Genomic DNA, 17,261 nt, shown 5'->3' with positions numbered 1-17,261 from the left:
TTCCTGTTGTTTTGTTACTGCTCCCCAGGGCTGAGGACAGATGGGTTCTGCCCTTGCTGCTGGTCCCCAAAGGTCCTCCTGCCTCCTTGGGTCTCTGTCCCACCAAAGCCCCTTCAGCCGTCCTGAGCCGTGGGAGCTCTGGGCACATAGAGCCTGTTTGGAGGCTGCTGCCCAGTGTGGGCACCCAGAATTCCTGAATTCATACCCACTCACCTTCCTGCTGCCATGCTACATGTTCATGGTGATGCCAGCAAAAGTGTGATGGATGTTTTAGGTGTTTAAATGTATCCTGTGGAAGGGAAACCAAAAAATCAGTGCCCTTGCTTTGGAAAACTTAATTAAAATGGATCTGAGGTTTTTCCTTTGAGAATGGGACTTTGCCTTACCTCTTGTTTTGGCGGTGCTGATGTGTGCTCTCCTCTTACTGCATCACCTTGGGCAACCTTGCAGCTGGGACCTGGGCACAAGGCAGGGTGGGTGTCTGAAGGTGACATCTCTCATTAGAGGAAAGATTTGGAAAGAATGGGGTTTTAGCATCAACCTTTTCACTTGTGGGGTTTTTCTCCTCCTCTTTCATAGCTGTGTTGATCAGGGAAATCATCAGGACACATACCTCCAGCCCTGCCCCACCACGTGATGGGTCCTCTCCCTCGGTACAGATTCGTGTATATCTGGTTTCCCACCCTCAGAGATTTTTAATGCCTTTTCAAAAACACTTTGAGTAGTTGTTCCAGTCGGGAGATGTGGATGGAGGTTTATTTATCATCCTGCCAAGTTCCGATCGTGCCCTAATGCCGTTCAGGCATTTATGGACTGCAGTTCACATGCCCTCAGTTTCCATTCCAGTCACCATCCACTGTAAAGGCATTGGATGGGGAAAGGCATTCAGTGGGGAAAAAAATCAACATGTTGTAAGAAGTGGAAAGTGTTTCTTTAAAAGCTGCTGATTTTTATGATCTTGATAATCCTTCTTGAAGGGATTTCATTGTTTTGCCAGTATTTAAAAACTCCTTGGCTTTCATAGACAGTGTTTCATGGGGGTTCCCAGCTGTTGGTATGTCCCCACAGGCTTATTATCTTTCTTTTCTGGTTTCTGTAAGTCAAACTTAGCACTGGCTATTTAGGAGCAGAGATGTGGTTTCTATTCATAGGCTTAAGTTGAATCCTGCTGGAGGCATCTGGTGTCAGGGATAGTGTGAACTTGGGTGACAGGTAAATGCAAAGCCTTCTCCATGCCTTCCTCCCGGGAGTCATCTGCTGTTTCACAGCACCCGGGGCTGCAGCCGTCAGGTCACTCCGCAGGAGGAGGGTTGGTGCTGCGGAACGCTGCTGTGTGCAGTTTGCAGCGCAAAACACCGGCTGCCTTCTGGATGAGATCTCTTGGATTGATTTTAATTTTTCTCTCCTGAAATGTTACAGCCCTTGGGTTCGTTGCTCCTGGTGCTCTGAATTGTTCTTTTTGGTTTGCACAAAATGCCATCAGCTTGGGAGCTGCTTAAGGGAGAGAAATAGATGCTGTCAAATTTCAGGGGGTGCTGTTGTGCCCATGGCTTGCTACTGTCACTCCACCCTGCACTAGGACTGCACATGTTGGCTTCACGATGTTGGTTGTTCATGCTGGGAGTGACTGTGCCCAGTGCCTGGGGAGGAGCAGGAGGAGGAATGGGTCTTTGGCCATCTCAGAGAGGGTGTCCTCAGTAGAACACCGTGACCCACCAATGTCCACACTGGAGGAAGGGTTTGTTGCGCACCCCATCGACTGCTGGCATATCCCAGCTGTGGGTGTAGGTCAGCACGTGTCCATGCAGGAGACAAGATAAAGCTCTTTTGAGGGGGATCAGGATGAGGCAGGACTTACTGAAGGATCTAATTTATATCTACACCCATGGCAGAGAGGATGAGCCTGTCCTCAGGCACCTTGCAATGGGCACATGGTGCTCACATAAAATTCCAGTGAATTCCAAACTGGGTGCCTTCCCACAGAAGTGGTCTCTCAGCAGCACACATCCAGCCCCTTAAAGGAGGAGTGCTGAGTGGATAAATAGAGGGGCTGCCTGGCACTGATAGGGGTTCCTGCTCATTCTGCTGTGTATTTTAATGTTGGGTACAGTAGGCAGAAATTGCTTTATTTTACCTCCTTCAGCAATGGTGCACCTGGAAGTGTTATAAGATCTTAAGATCTTAGGTCTTTTCCAACCTAAATGATTCTATGATTTTAATATGCAAGGTTTGAAAGTCAGACCAGAGTTGCCAGCATCACTGCTCCTGCATGTGCCATTTGGCACGAACATGTGCCCTACACAAATCAAGCTCAGGGGCACGGCCCCCAGCCCCTAGGGAGGGAGAACTGAGCTCTGGAGCCCTGTGGGCTTCAGATCTGGGCACTTCAGGTGATCAGAGTCTCTTTGGTGAAGTATTCCTCAGTACCAAAGCTGTTTCTGGACATGCAGCTTGTCCTTTTTACCCATCCCAAGAGTAAAAAGGGCTGCTGCCCAAGTGGGTCTTCCTTGGTGGTCACAGGGATGCAGCTGTGTCTGTGCTGGGGTGATGTTAATTCAGTGTGGATTCCCAGGTTTGCTACCGGCTCTGACAAAGCTCAGGAAAAAAATGGTGGCTGTAATTGAAGCCATCAGAGCCGCAATTCTGCAGCAGACGTGCAGGTAGACGCTGTACTGCAGCCCAGCATGTTATCAGATTCAGCCGACATCTTCCAGGTAGAATTATTTCATTGAGAAAAGCTGGGATCTCCTGTCTGCCTTTGTTTCTGTCCAGACAGATGCTTTGGTAAGACCTGAAGTGGGGTCACTGCTTGACCAAAATGTGCAATTTTGAATAGAGATGGGCTAGATCAGATCTCACACAAGTTAGAAGCCACAGATGTTTGCATCCTCATCCAAACTACTGTTTGAATGTGTGGCCGTGATCCAGCTTTATGGGATTTTTTCATAACACACTGCCTTTCCTCACCAGGTGTCAGGAAATGTGCTCCTGCTCCTCGGCCATATGGTCTGGGGTGTTTCTGTGATGGATGCTGAAGGATTATGCCGCTCAGCTGGTTGAGCAGAGCTGCTTTCTGATGCCAGGGCAGGAGAGTGGCAAGGGAGCAGCATAAAACAGGGGGCACTTTCCACCACACTGGTCTTTGGGGTGTTTGAGCCTTGGTGCTGCTGGTTTGCCTGAATCAGCTGTTCCAGTTCCTGCTTCCCTGGGGCAGGGATGGCCCTGGCCATGACCCAGCCACTGCGGGATCTCCCCTGGTTGTGGGGGGTGCCCCTTCAGGGTGACACAACTCTCCTTCTTTGCCTTTCAGGGCTGTCCTGGGAGACGTGGACTGGTGGGACCCAAAGGAGACAAAGTGAGTATGCAGAAAAACTCAGGAAGGTACGGGATGGGATGGGATGTAGAATCAGTACAATGCCACAGATGGTTTGGGTTAATTTGGCTGTTTTTCATCTAGAGGGTAATGTGAGCTGAAGCTGCAGCCTGGTGGCCCTCTATGTGCATTTGGAAGAGGAAAGAACTATTTTTACTGGGTATTTCAAGCCCAGGCTCAGGACTGAGCTGACTGTTTGGACAAACTACTGTTTTTCGTCTGAGTCACTTAAAGGCTCTGCAGAGGCAGCAGAGAAGAGAGATGCAGCAGCTTTAGCTCAGGTCACCTGGACGAGGGATGCTGGCATGTCCCAAAGTCCAGCCCCATGCCATAGCCACCAATTTATCTTGGAGGCACAGCTGTCCTCCAGCACCGCATTGGTCAGATCCACAGCTGCCCTTCAACCCAGCACGCAGCAGCCTGCAAGGCACAGCTCCATCTCCTACTGCATGCAGCATTGCCTAGTGCACTGACAGATGCATGGAGATGCTCCGGATTAAGGGTAGTGCCTCAGTTTCCCCATCGGTAAAACAGTGAGAGTGCTCCTAACCACCATTGCACAGCAGTTTCCACCTTTTCCAAGCTGTAGAGAGGCAAACACGTTGCCCCACAAGTCACGTCACATCTCTGTGCATTAGCTTCAGTACCTGCGGCATTTAGATGGGGTTGGGCACAAACGTGTGTGTATGAAGCTCATTCCTTTTGATTTCCCTGTTGTCAGCGTTATTTAGATCTTAAGAGCTGGTTTGAACCCAGGAGTGTGCCTAGACCCAGACTCCACTCAGAGGCTGACTTGAGTCGGACCTGTGTCCAGCCTGTGTTGACTGTTAAACCCCCCGCTGGTTTCAAGGAGCTGCTTTTGTCTTCCTAGGGGTACCCTGGAGCTGTGGGACGGACGGGCCCCCCGGGCAACCCGGGCCCTGCGGGCACCCCCGGTGTCCCCACCATCGTCCTCTGGAGGAACTCCAGGGAGGACTGGCAGACGTTCACGGTGAGTTACAGCCGCAGCAGGTGAGCGCTCAGGGAGCTCCACCTACACCTCCCCATCAGCTCCCATGCAGGCGCCTCCGCTCTGCTGGGCTGAGAGCTCCGAAGAAGGGGTTGTGATGGTTTGGATTCCAAACCTGTTGGGTGGGAGGACAGAGGCGGGGTAGGGCAGGTGGGGGCAGAGGGAGGATGCCAAGGACAGAGGTGCAGCTCGCTGGGAACGGCTCTGTGGGCAGCTGTCCTTGGGTGAAATGCCCTATTTACAGCTGTGCTCACACAGCTATCCCTCTTCCCCCCCTGTGACCGGCTGGGAGATCTTGTGTCCCATGGTCTGCACAGATCTATGACCTCCCATGCCCTGCCTCAGTAGGATGGGTCAGAGAAGATCCAAGCTGTGCAGGAAGTAGCCCCTCTCCTGCTCTGCACTGCTGCTTACAGAGCAGTCCTCCTGTTTCCCACCATATGCCAGTTTTCTGCCATGCCCCAGCTGTGTGCTGTGGCTTTGGCTCACATGGTTTGTGCCCATCAAACTTCTTGGCAAAACGGTATATTTTCTCACCTGAACCCTGCTGCCTTGGGGAGCTGAGGAGTGGGGACAGGACCTGCAGGGAGGCAAGAGTGCTTCAGCTGCTGCATAGCTGGCTGCAAAATTCCATGCACCGTGGGAGCAATCGCTGCAACGACCCAGCCAGCCTTGTCCAGGCTCCCCAACTCCTGACAGCACAGTGACTGCTGTGATTAAGCTTAATTTCAAACTCTCTCTTGAGCCTTGCCTGAGCCGGTCAGGGCAATAGCTGAAGGCTTTGGGTTTCCAACTGCCTTAGGCACTTTACCAACTGGGGCTGGAGCTCCCTGGGGCAGGGATGCTCTCTGCCTTGTGTGTCTGTAATGTCCCTCTGATGGGACTGCAGCCTGTCCAGATATCCATTGCTCAAGGGTGACATAAGGCAAATTGGGGTAATGGGCCAGTGAGAGGCCAGGCTCTATGTTCTGGCTCTCTAAATGACCTCGGGCAGGACATTTGACTTCTCTTCAACTCATTGGTCTGTGAAGAGGGGTAATGGCACCCTCTGCTCCAGGGCAAATGCAATACAGTGCATTTAATGCAGGCAAGAAAATACAGTGAGGAGAACCTCTGCTCTGCCAGCACAGCACACCCCGAGGGAGGGAAGATGATGCCTGGAGGCAGGAGGTGGAGAGTGGCCCTGTGCTGCTCTGGCTCTGAGCTTGGTTTGATCGACCAGAAGTCCTTGGGCCAGACCTGCCTCTTGCATTTTTGTGTTGGATTCCTTAGAGGAGATCAGATTCCTCTTGGGAAGCTCAGGAGAGCTGATCACTGGGAGATGTCTTGGTTGACCTGGAAGTTCTCCTTGTTCTCCTGTTCTCCTGCTGCTCTAGAGCAGGTGCTGTGCTGTTATCAGTGCTCACAAGACCCATCATTGCACACAGTGTGGGACCAGAATAAATGGGGAGAGGAGAGTGCGAGCTGGAAATGTTGTCTGGAAGAAGCCTGCAGTGCCAGAGAGCATCTTCATGCCTGTGCCAGGGTAATAATCACCCTCCTCCCAGGGTGTTTGGGGTAGACATCTGCATAATCAATTCCTGTTGTCAGGGCATGATTAGAGCACTTCACAGGGCTGCTGACGCTCTTTGCTCTGCACACTGAGTTTGGGATTTTTTCCCTGCTTGATTTGGAAAGGGGCCTTGTGCTTTGTTCTTCTGCAGGCAGAAACATTTGTGCTTATGGACATTGCCGTAGACCATGATTTCATGTGCCACCACCTTCAGTGCTTAGGTGTTGGGAATGCTGGAGGGAGCAGACAGTCTTGTCTGCGTTTGGGAAGCTGAAGTTGGAGGGCTGCTGGAGCCCTGGCCGCAGGCTCCTGGGGGGGTTGTGTGCTGGCGCTGGGCCCGGTGCTTTTGGCAAAGGGCCGATCTCGAGGGGAAGGCTGTGTCTGGCAAGGGTGACGTGGGGCACCCGAAAGCCTTGCTGGGCTATTGTGTCTGTGGCCGTATGACCCCGGCAGTGCCAGTGGCAGCGTTTTGCTCTGCAGCAGGAAACAGGAGTGCAAAGCCGTGGGCTGGGTTTTGCTAATCTTTGTTGAGATAGCACAGGGGTGAAAAGCTGAGCGCTGGCTGCTGTGAGGATGCAGGGGGCTGTCTGCTTCTGCAGCCCCCTGCAACTTACTGCAGGGCAGAAGAAATGCTGTGGCTTGGGACAGTGCTGCTTTTGTGAATGGAGTGCTTGTGATCTGGGGGCTGCAGAAGGGCATCCTGGGCTGCTGGGGCTTGTTGTTGGCTCAACCTTTGGAAATACAACTCCAGAAGAGCCATTTCTCAGGCCAGGGAATGTAATTCAGTATGATGGACTGAAAAAGTAAGGGGTATCGGTGACTGTCCCAGAGCAGTTATGGCTGTTGGGATGCTCAGTAGCCTCCCCTGCTCCTTCCCAGTGAAACAAGCCTTTGCTGCTCATGGGAATTGAGCAAAACCAGCTTAAAGCCACTGCGATTCTGCCCCAAGCCCCTGTCCTGTGTTTTTGTTCACAACATGCTGACAGACATTGTATTTGCCAAGAAGTTGTCTTGGTGTAACTTGAGGGGCAGAAACTATTGTTGTCTTCTTCTGGCAGAATTAACTTTGATAGTGGTGGAGTCCCAAAAGCCAGGGACGGAGGAAGGAGAACTGGAGCTCCTGCAGTTAGTAGGGAGTTTAATCTGCAGTGCTAGAGTCCTTTCTTTTTATCTCTCCCAATACCTTTAAAAGAAAGAAGTCAGTCTGGAAAGTGAGGTCTGGTAACCCTAGAGCAAAAGAAAACATTGCTCCATGCGAAAAGGAGGCAACCATTAGGGATTTTCTGCTACTGAAAGGTCGGCAGATAACTCAGCTCTGTATATGCGTGGCTTTATGGCCGTGGGGTGGGCTGGGGAGGGTGGTCACAGTGTGGGCTGGGGAGGGCAGCCAAGACTATGTTGCAGGGCATGACCTGCTCCCTGCAGAGCTGTCGGAAGGGTTTTCTCTGCCCTGCTCTCAGGCTGGAGTTTTACAGGAGGACAGATCCATAGAGTGATCGCTGCCCATCCTCCATCCCCTCCGTTTGCTCACGATCCCTGTGCCCGTCACACCGCTCCCTGCTGACCAGAGCTGCAGCGAGCAAAGCGCCATTTCCTGCTGAAATGGCAGAAGGCAATTCATTTCTCTCCCCTCTCCTTGGCATCTGGTTCTCCGAAATATGAGTTCACGTCTCCTGTGGGACTTTTTTTCCCCCCCTTTTTAAAAGATTGGAATTTTTTTTTGAAGCCTAATGAAATAATATCCTGTCCCGAATGAATCTGAGTTCACTGATTCCCGAGACAAGGCAAAAGCACTGGCCATGTTCCAACCCCCAAAAAAAGTTTTTGTGAGCAGCTTTTGAGGGAAATGAAAGCTGGCTGGACAAGAGGGCCATGGCCTGGCCCTGGCAGACTGGCAAGGACTGAACCCATTCGCTCATGGTAATCAAGTCAACATCAGCTTGAAAGGAACAGAGATGCCTGGTGCGCCATTAGAGCTAGTTAAATGTATCCATCCATCATCTGCCCATGAGAGCCCCACTCATTATTAGAAATATTTCCATATGTTGAAAGGTCTGTGTTTATTTTCATTAATGAGTTCCTTGGCTTTTTCCCTTCTTTCTCCTCTGCTATCAGAGGATGGATCTTTGGATCAGGGGACAGGAGAGGGTTTCCCAGCACCCCCGAGGCTGAAGCCAGGGAGCACGTGGGAATCCTCCCCCTCCAGCTGCTTGGGATTGGAGTGATGAACAAGGAGGGGGCTTTTTGTAGCCATTGATGCAAGCCAAGATTTGGAGGAGCTGCCTGGATAGTAGGTCTGGGCTCACCATGGGAAGGAGGAGGGCAGAGGAGGAAAGGTGGGTTTTGCCTCCTGAGCGTCTGTGTTTTGTGCTGATGGGACAACAGGAAGATGGCTGGTAATTGGAGATAGGCATTGTTTTGTTCCATGGGCATCTCCCAAAACTTGGGGAAACCTGGCTTTGAAGTGTGTGGACCTTTATGCTGGCTTGAAATATGGTGGGATAGTGGTTTTTTTCCTCTTTGTGGTCATCTGGTGTTCTAAAAAATTGGAGGCGCATGAAATATTTGGCTTCTAGGAGCAGTGAGGAGAAAGCCTGCTGGCCATGACTGCTGGAGAATCTCCTCATCTGGGGCTTCAAATGGGGCTGGTGGGGATGAGGTTTCCCATGTGAGGCAAATTGCAGTGTCAAAACAGCTGGTTTTAGTCCAACCTGGGCTAAATATGATGGCACCTGCACTCACCAACAACATGTTTCCAACCTATCCACATGCAAAACATTTCTGGTATCCAAGGCTGCTAGGACATCCATGGGGAAGCTGAATTTCAACCAACTTCAGAAGTGGGGTCTCCATCTTCATTTGCTAATGAGGCCACCAGTTCCTTATCTACACATTGTCAGATTGCCTTGTCTTGTGACTTGCATACACATAGTATAAAAAAATAATCATTTAGAGGACTGGTTCATTGCTGTGACATCCCAAGCAACAGGAAAAAGACTTTGAAGCCAGCAAAAAGGGATTTAGGTTTTTGATTTTAACATTTTGCTCTTCCCCCCATTTTCCTTTCAGCAATCGTCATTTTACCAGCTTCTACATGCAGGCTGGCCGGTGAGTATCGCTGTTAAGCAGCTTTCTGTGGTTTGTTTTTTCCTTGGCTTGGTCAGCTGGGTTTTCCTCTCTGCAAGCACTTTGTCAGTGAGATTTGTTTTACCAATGTTTTTTCTTTCTAATCCAGAGAAAACCTGGAGTGCCCGGGCCCCCAGGACATCCAGGGAAAACAGGAGCACCTGTAAGTAAGAAAAAGCCCCTGTGTCCCCTCCATGGCTTGGTGCTGCTTGGCCCTGCTGCCACCCTGGTGTGGGGCAGCTCACAGAGTCCATGTCCCCAATCACTTGCACAGTCCTGGGCTGCTCCAAAAAGTATCTGTTGCCCAGTGGCTTCTGGCACGCTGTAATTAAGGGCCTTGGGATTGGGTTTCAAAGCAGCCTAATGGTTTGCATGTCTGCTTCCCACCGAAACCTGAGTGGTGTTTGATATCTAACTCCCTGGGCTTTGCTGGCAGATGCAGCCCATGCCCCTCCAGCTGAACAGTGCTGGCTTATCTTCCCCAGGGCATCAGATTCCTGCCTTGTGTTTGGATAGGGACCATGTGGATCCCTCCCAGAGGCACAAAAACAAGCCAGAGAATAGCTGATGCAGTACTCGTGTGGGGCCAGCCCATGCTGGTGGGTCTGCAGCCCCATGCCCACACAGCCCCCAGGGTTGCTGGGTGATGCTTCCCCCCTGGCTGACCTCTGCGAACAGGGCAGTGCCATGAGGCAAAAGAAACGAAGGCAAAACTCCCTGTCCTGACCTCCTGTGGGGCATTAAAGCAACGGGGAACCAGATCTGTCACTGCCTCCAAACCCACCCTGGCAACAGACCCCGTGAAGATGGGCAGGGTGACAGATGTGCTAAAGGATGCAAATCCTCCCGCTCTGCCCTTCCCTTCCCAAGGCTGCCTCTGTGCATTGCTCGTTGTCCTCCACAGAGCTCAGGCTGCTCTCAGCATGGGGCAGGACAGGGACGGGGGGACACATTTGTTGACTCAATCTCTTTTTGTGCACAGGGACCCTGTGGAGATCCGGGGGAGCCGGGTGAGAAAGGCCAGCGGGGGTACATGGTGAGTGGGGGTGCTGGTGGGGACACGTGGCTGGAGGGTTGGGGGGGTATGGCTGTGGGGAGAGCCCAGTTTGGAGAGGTCGGGTGTGCCCTCAGGGCTGTCCTGGGGGCCCTCGGGGACCCTGCCCCTCTTGGATCAAACCCTGGAGCACTGGGTGAGGGAGAGCTCTAACAGTCAGGTTTGCTGCTGGTTTGGGAACTATGCAAGGAAATGTGTGCCTGTCGCGGGAGGTGACGGCCTGCTCCTCTCTCTGGGGACCTTGCTGTGGCTGGCAGGGGTGGCTCTCCACAGCAGACTGGTTCCCCTGAGTCCACGCTGCAGCTCCTCTTGCCCTGTGCTTGCAGCCCCCCGCTGCAGCAGGTGCATGGGCTCAGTCACAGCTCAGCGCAGTCCCTTTGGGTGCTGGACTCTGCTGTGTGTCACCCAATGCCCTCCCAGGCAGGCGGGCACAAGTTGCCATGGTTGTACCCTTCTGGAAACCACCCACCTCCTTCCCCCTGGCCCTGCCTGTGCTCGGTGATGGGAGGTGCTGTGTGCCATGTCCTCGTGGGACTTGGCCACCTCCCCCAGGACAAGCAAGCACAGCTGCTTGTGGGGTCTGGATGCCCCGTGGGTAAAAGGAAAGGAGAGCAGCTGTCCCAAGCATCACTGGAGCTTTCCACCTGCTCTCCCACCCATGCTCCCCGGTACTCAGCTCTCATGGGGAGAGCTGGTATACCCTGAATCTTGTCCCTCTCAACAGAACCGATGTGCAGGTGTCCCCCAGCTCCCCTCTGCCTCTTGCTTGTTTGTCCTGGGCTGGGCTCATTTGCTGCTGCTGGGTTGCTCAGAACGGACAGCAGCGTCCATCCCTGCTGCTCCTCATGCCCCTGTGCACCCATCTACTGGAGCAATCACCTTACTTCAGCCCTCCAGTGTTTCCCATCCTGCATGCCAACTCCCCAGTGACCTTAACCACAGCACCACAGGCCCCTTGGCTCCCTCTCAGCAATGACCCTCCTTTCCTCCTGCAATCTTCTTTGTCATCATGTCTTCCTTTCCAAACCTGGGGTGGCTTTTCTTCTAGCTTGAGGAGCCAAGGACAGGCTGGGCTTACGTGGATCGATGCTGAAGGAGGATTTGCATGGGCTGGTTCCTGGCAGCTGCGTTGAACCTTTAAGTCCCAAAAGCTCACAGCAAAAGTTAGTCAGTATCTTGGGCAAGAAGCACAGCTACACCATCAGGCACTGTGTGTCTGCTCTCCATCATGTGTCCTGCTGCCAGGTGTCCTGTCACGCCTGGCCCCACTCCCTTGAAGCAGCGGTGTACCCCAGGGATAGTGTTTTACCAGCTGCCAATGTCTGGAAGGCATCACTGACTGTGTTAAGCTGGTTGAGTGTAAACACCGGAGTCTGTCAGCATAGCTGAACCAAAAGGTGCCTAAGTTAATTCTCTGTCTTCACATAAACAGTATCTGTAAGGGGAGTCAGCAGTTTGGGGGTGGATTAGCACAGAAATGGAAAGGAACAAATTTTTTTCACCCATCACAGTATATCTGCAAACCTGATGTCTTCAGGCCTGGTGTGTCATGGCCACAGCCCTATCCGTGGCCCACTGTTCTCCTGCTCTGCTTTGGCATCTGCCAAAGGCTTTGCATGGCAGGTTTCCAACAGGGAAACTCAGCTCAACTTTGGACTTGGTTCTTGACCAGTCTGGGGTGTTTTTTGTTAAGGTTCATGTTTCTACTAGACCTTGGCCCAAGAGGTCTTTGACGCCTGTTCAGGCTCCAGCAGGTCTCTACTCCTGGCTCTCACTGTCCGGGAAGACTGATTGGGTGACAGCAGGGGTGAGGAAGAGGAGAAGTGATTTCATCCACCTGCACCAGCCCCTGAGCACATGGTTGGGTTGGGCTGGGTTTGCCCGTGGTCTGTTTTGCATTTGGCTCATCCGCTCAGGCTCACCTGCCACAGAGCACAGCCAGAAGTGTGTCACAGCCCAGGTTTCTTTCTTGCAGAATTGTAAATAACAATAAGTATTCCCCAGAGCTGGGACCAGAAGTAGAATGGGGCAAAAGCTCCAAGCATACATGGCCACTAGTGAGCATGGGGTAAATTGCCAGTGAGCTAAAGGGTAAAAAAACCCTAAGCTTTAGCTGGTGATGCCCAGTCCAGAGGATCTGCTCAGGCTCTTCTATGTGGGAAAGCATCAGAAATGGCTTTGAGCGTAAGCCTCAGAGCCCAGGAGCAGATGCAGAGGGCTGTTGCTTGACCTCATTAGCACATTGCCTCTTCCCTACCTCCCACTTTGCTTCTTGCTGTACCTCCACTGGTTGCGACTCTCCCACAGTTTCAGTTGGAGAGCCTGGGCAGATCCATATGCCCAACGCTTGCAGTGCCTGGATGCACAAAGCTTCTCCCCCTGCCAGCCCTCCCCATCTCCTGGTGAGGTACTTGGTGTTTAGCAGGTCTGCTGCAAAGGCAGAACTCAGTGTTTAGTTTATTGGTTTCATAGTAATGTGGACTTTCTAATTTACCATGCTTGGCCTTTTTCTCCCCAGGGTGAACCTGGGCTCCAGGGCTTGCCGGGACGTGTGGGTTACCCTGGCTCAGATGGCTTCCCTGGCCTGGATGGCAAACCTGGGCTGTGGGGGCTGCCAGGAGAGCAGGTAAGCCACAGGCAAGCAGGCAGGGCCATGGCATGGCCAGCAATGGGGCGGGGAAGCTGCAGCCTCAAGCCCTGGGTGGAGACAAGGAGCTTCTAATGCTGCTGCTCTTTGTGTTCAATTGCCTCCTTTAACTAAAATGTTCCTCCTAAGCCTACAAACCCAGTCAGTCCTGGACTGGTGCCTCGAGGTTCATGTTTCCCCCAAAAAAAGGACTGTAGAACATCACAGGAAATAATGGGGGTGGGAAAGAAAGAAATTAAAGCAATTATGGACTGCCTGGATAGTATTCAGGCTATGAAGCCGGTCGCTTGGTGGTGTGATGGTCCCTAACCTTTTCCAGACCCCTGGCAGCAATCCCTGGGGAATACAGGCAATACACCTGGGCTTGGAAGTTTTCTCGGGGGGCTTTTGGAGAATGGTGACAAGGACTGAACCACGCTTAGAGGTTTGGGGTGCTCAGCAGCGCCCCAGGAGTCTGCCCTGCGGTGGTCGTGGGCAGGAGGCAGAGCTGCTGGTGGAGCGGGGCTGGAGCTGGACGTGGGTGGGAGGCACTGGGCAGCCCCTCAGTGCCTGCTCTGCTCCTTCCTCCCTCTCCCCAGGGACTGCAGGGCTTCCAGGGTGACCGGGGGCTGGCTGGCGAGAAGGGAGAAGAGGTAAGCTGACTCTTGCTTGCTCTGCCACAGGCACCAGCCCCAGTCCCAGCACATACACTTACTGACAAGCAGTAAGACCTTTTCACCAGTTTCACCAGTACGGCACCAGAAGCATGTGGTACCCACACCCTCTCTAGCCTGTGGGCATGTGTGTGCCAGCCCAATATTGTGTGATGGTGTGGGACGCCCTATTGCCACCCTCCAGCCGTGCAGGATCTGGCTGGCAGCTGTGCTCCCCCTGTGCCCGCTCAGCCTCCGGCCGTGCCAGCACCCTGTGCTCCCAGTTGCCCCAGCCTGGGGGCTGCCACTGCATGTTGCTGAGGTTCCAGGGCTTTGTCAGCCGGGATATAAAATTCCCATAAATAAGTAAATGCTAGTGGTTTGTCATCCCCCTTTTTTCCTTTCCCCCTTCCCCAGTCTTTTTAAGCCAAGTGTTAGCTAAAATTTTTACAGCTGCCCAGGATATTTTAGGCTCCTCTGAGGTCTGATTCTACTGGGGTGTTTGAAACCCAATTTCTTCTTTTTGAAACAGCAATCCCACATGGGTTATCATATATTTTCTGGCCTATACTTTGTACCCTCTTGCCTGTGAGCATTATGCCAGCATTCAGATGGAGAATCTCTTGCTCTTGGGCTCAACCTCTCAGTGCTTGGGCACTCAGCACCTGCAGACACATGAAGCTTTGCACCACTTGCACAGGCCCATGAAGATTTTCTTCCCCGCTGCTGCTGTGCACAGCTCAGGGCACCATGGTGTCCTCCAAGGTGATGTGCATGGCCCTGACACCCAGTGCACCTCTGCCATGGAGAGCCCATTCCATGTCACCATTGCATGTGGCACAGTGCAACACTAGCCTGGGACATGGGATTGGGGTGGCACTGTGCTGGGGACAAGCAGCCAGGATTTTCTTCTGGGGCTGCCTCATTTATTTAGCACAAGCCTGAGGGTCCCCGCCCCCTGCATCACACTGACAGTCTTTTGGGGCACAGCAGCCACATTTTAGTTCCTGATGGTCCAGCTGGGGCTCACACCTCACACATTCTTGTTCCCATTTCAGGGTTTCTTGGGTGACCCTGGACCGGCTGGGGAGAAGGGAGAGAAGGGAGTGAAGGTGAGGGTGTCTGTCCTTGCTCTTTGCAGCCCCGCCTGCGTTATGGAGGGGGTTGCCCCTTCCCTGCCACAGCCCCCCAGCCCAAAGTCATGCTCTCCTCCATCACTCAGACTGCTCTTGGCTTTTCCAGGGAGTGAAGGGAGAAAATGGCCTGCCAGGTCCTGCTGGGCTTCACGTGAGTTAATGGGAGAACAGGGGTGTGTCACATCCTGCAGTGCTGGGATTGCTCCTTCCCCCATCCCCTTTCCTGGGCTGATCCCTTTGCTTCTCTGCGATGGCCCTGAGCTCCATCCCTGGCTCAAGCCTGTGTTCACCTGGCTTTGGGCAAAGCCTTCGTGGTCTCTGTATTTTCCCTGATCCTCCTGCAAGGAATGGGACAAAGGCAGCTGCCACCTCAGGGTGAGAACCTCGGTGTGAGCACCTCGCTGACACCCCGCTCCTGGCTTCTTTCCCAGGGGATGTCGGGTCTGAAGGGTGTGACAGGCTTCCAAGGTCCCGTGGGGCCAGAGGTGAGTGGTTTTGCTGTCTCTGTGTCACCAGCCCTCCCCAAAGAGGTGCAGGAGCCTGCTGCTCCCCACTGCAAAGACAGGTCCGAGGAGGGGGGACTTGGGCTTTGCAGGTCACTGGTAACTCTTTGTGGTTCAATCCTCCTTGCGGAGGATTTAAAAGGAAAACTGAAGTGGTTTGGTGGCGGTGAATTTGGGGAGCCAGGTACGTGTTTGAAGGGGGACCAAGTAGTTGATGCTTGGTGTGAAGAAAAAGGGAAGTCTGGGACGTGAAGACTAAAAGGAGCGAGTCAAAGCAAAACAGGCTAGAAAAATGGCATATTTCTCTCCTGTTCCAGGGGGAAGGTGGCTCAGTGGGTCCTCCGGGCCCTGCTGGCCCCATGGTAAGTCACAGCTTTTTGGTTCAAACTGCTGCTGAAATGCGGTTGGTGGCTGGACTGTGGGAGCTGCTGCCATCTGGCTCGCAGCAAGAGCAGGGCAGGGCCACCATGGTCAGGCTGGGATGTGCCACGATGTCCTGCCCAGTTTCATCCCTTGTGCTGATTTCAATCTGAAAAGGATGCATCTGCTTAAAATGCAGCCTCCTGGTAGCGGGGGGAAAAAATTGCAAAATGGCAAATGATGTTAAAACTCGCACACACACCAGTAAAGCCCCTTCAGCATCCCCACTGGGCTGGGGGGGGACGTGAGTACCAGGATGTGGGTACCAGCCTGTCCGGTCCCATCTCCTCCTGCGTGGTGCACGTGGCCGCAGGGCTGAGCATGCTCTCACCTTGCAGGGAGAGCCAGGCCAGCCGGGAGACGTTGGATGCCAAGGCATCAATGGCTCTCAGGTGGGTCTGCCCTGGTTCCCCTCCTTTGCTATTTGGGATTTTCCAGCCACTGTGCTCACCCCGTCCTTCCTCTGCTCTCTCCTCAGGGAGAAATAGGCCCTCCTGGCTTGCCTGGCCCCCGGGGCCCCAAGGTATGTCGGTGCACACCTGCACCAAGGGATGAGCAAAACTCGCAGTGATGGGTGTTTAGGGACAGTTGGTGGGGGTGCTGGGATGGGATGGTGTCCCAGGGGTCACCCAGCGCAGAGGGGTCTCCTCCAGCTGGCCTGTCATCTCAACCCACCCCAAAATTTGCTGAGAAACTGAGACATTGGGGGGGGGGGGTCCCCTCGCACCAGTCAGCTGGGAGCCCTGGAGCTCCTCAGCAGTGTGGTATTTCCCAGGGGAGGTTCTCCACTGCAGGCTTTGTACAATGTGTGCAGAGATTTGATTCTAACAGCAGCTCCTCGTCCCCTGCTGCTTTGCAGGGACCACAGGGCTTGCAAGGGAGACGTGGTCCCCCCGGCCCCAGGGGCACGCAGGTAAGTGGTCGCTGTCCTGGCTCGCAGCCCCCCATGTCTCCAAGGTGTGGGTCCCCATGCCACACGCTTGTTGAGTGAGGAAGGAGCTGCTGGGACTTGTCCCCCATGTGCTTTGCAAATGGGCATGAAGTCCTTGACCCTGAGGGTCTTTATGGCCACCCAGGAGTTGGGGGGGAGTGGGTGGGTGGGAAGGGCTGTGCCCCGTGGGTAGGCTGCTGGCTGCAGCCCCTGCTCCGGGCAGGCAGTGGGGCTGAAGGGAAGGGTGAGCTGATGGGGACATGGTCCCTGGGGTGTGACAGGCAGCTCCTGGGGGGCCAGGGAGGGTTCCTATGGGCTGGGGTCTCATCTGCAGAGCAGGGCAGTGAGCAGCATCCCTCTTCTCCCAAATCTCCCACCACCTTTGCTTTTCTCCAGGGTCCAGCTGGGGTGGAGGGATCCGCTGGTCCCAAAGGAGACACTGTAAGAGCTTCTTGCTGGTTCACTTTGACCTTGGTGGGGATAAAGCCTGGGCTTGAGGGCTTTACCTGGAGGGCATGAGAGGTGGGGGGAGGCATTCCTGCCTCTTATTTTGGAGGGGAGACAGGGGCAGTGCTTGCAGCAGACCTCGCAGATGAAGCCTGGAGGTCGCTGGCAGCCCCGGGGAGGAGACACAGTGAGGGTGGGCGCTCTCTGCCAAGCACAGCACGAGCTGATGCCAGCACTCCTCTTGCAGGGCACAGACGGTGTCCCCGGGCTGAGGGGGCAGCCGGGACAGGAGGGCGCTGGGGTAAGTCCATGGGAGCAGGTGGCTGGGTGTGGAGTGCTCTCATCCTCCCCCTCTCAGGCCCCAGAGCACTGCAGAGGACTGTCCTGCATCCCCCTGCCACCCCCAGCTATCCGCAGTGTTTGTGGCACAA

At 53.8% G+C, this 17,261-nt stretch overlaps 1 protein-coding gene across 9 annotated transcripts in view; it reads left to right on the top strand.

Annotated features, from left to right (window-relative positions):
- The window catches only part of LOC141968810 (uncharacterized), a 95,256-nt gene that overhangs the window by 57,086 nt on the left and 20,909 nt on the right, over positions 1 to 17,261 (top strand). For 7 of the 9 annotated variants that reach the window (XM_074923952.1, XM_074923954.1, XM_074923951.1 and 4 more), the window contains 16 exons: positions 3,311 to 3,355; positions 4,245 to 4,364; positions 9,004 to 9,042; positions 9,170 to 9,223; positions 10,043 to 10,096; positions 12,633 to 12,740; positions 13,340 to 13,393; positions 14,452 to 14,505; positions 14,636 to 14,680; positions 14,961 to 15,014; positions 15,350 to 15,394; positions 15,791 to 15,844; positions 15,931 to 15,975; positions 16,312 to 16,365; positions 16,780 to 16,824; positions 17,078 to 17,131. In XM_074923952.1, the coding sequence (XP_074780053.1) occupies positions 3,311 to 3,355; positions 4,245 to 4,364; positions 9,004 to 9,042; positions 9,170 to 9,223; positions 10,043 to 10,096; positions 12,633 to 12,740; positions 13,340 to 13,393; positions 14,452 to 14,505; positions 14,636 to 14,680; positions 14,961 to 15,014; positions 15,350 to 15,394; positions 15,791 to 15,844; positions 15,931 to 15,975; positions 16,312 to 16,365; positions 16,780 to 16,824; positions 17,078 to 17,131 (924 nt within the window). The remainder of the gene's footprint in view (positions 1 to 3,310; positions 3,356 to 4,244; positions 4,365 to 9,003; positions 9,043 to 9,169; positions 9,224 to 10,042; positions 10,097 to 12,632; positions 12,741 to 13,339; positions 13,394 to 14,451; positions 14,506 to 14,635; positions 14,681 to 14,960; positions 15,015 to 15,349; positions 15,395 to 15,790; positions 15,845 to 15,930; positions 15,976 to 16,311; positions 16,366 to 16,779; positions 16,825 to 17,077; positions 17,132 to 17,261) is intronic. The other 2 variants (XM_074923949.1, XM_074923953.1) reach the window with 2 other exon arrangements.

This window comes from Athene noctua, chromosome 20 (assembly GCF_965140245.1).
Source record: "Athene noctua chromosome 20, bAthNoc1.hap1.1, whole genome shotgun sequence".
In the NCBI taxonomy this organism is placed as follows: domain Eukaryota; kingdom Metazoa; phylum Chordata; class Aves; order Strigiformes; family Strigidae; genus Athene; species Athene noctua.
Note: the sequence above shows the minus strand (reverse complement) of the source record. Positions and strands in the feature narration are given on the sequence as shown.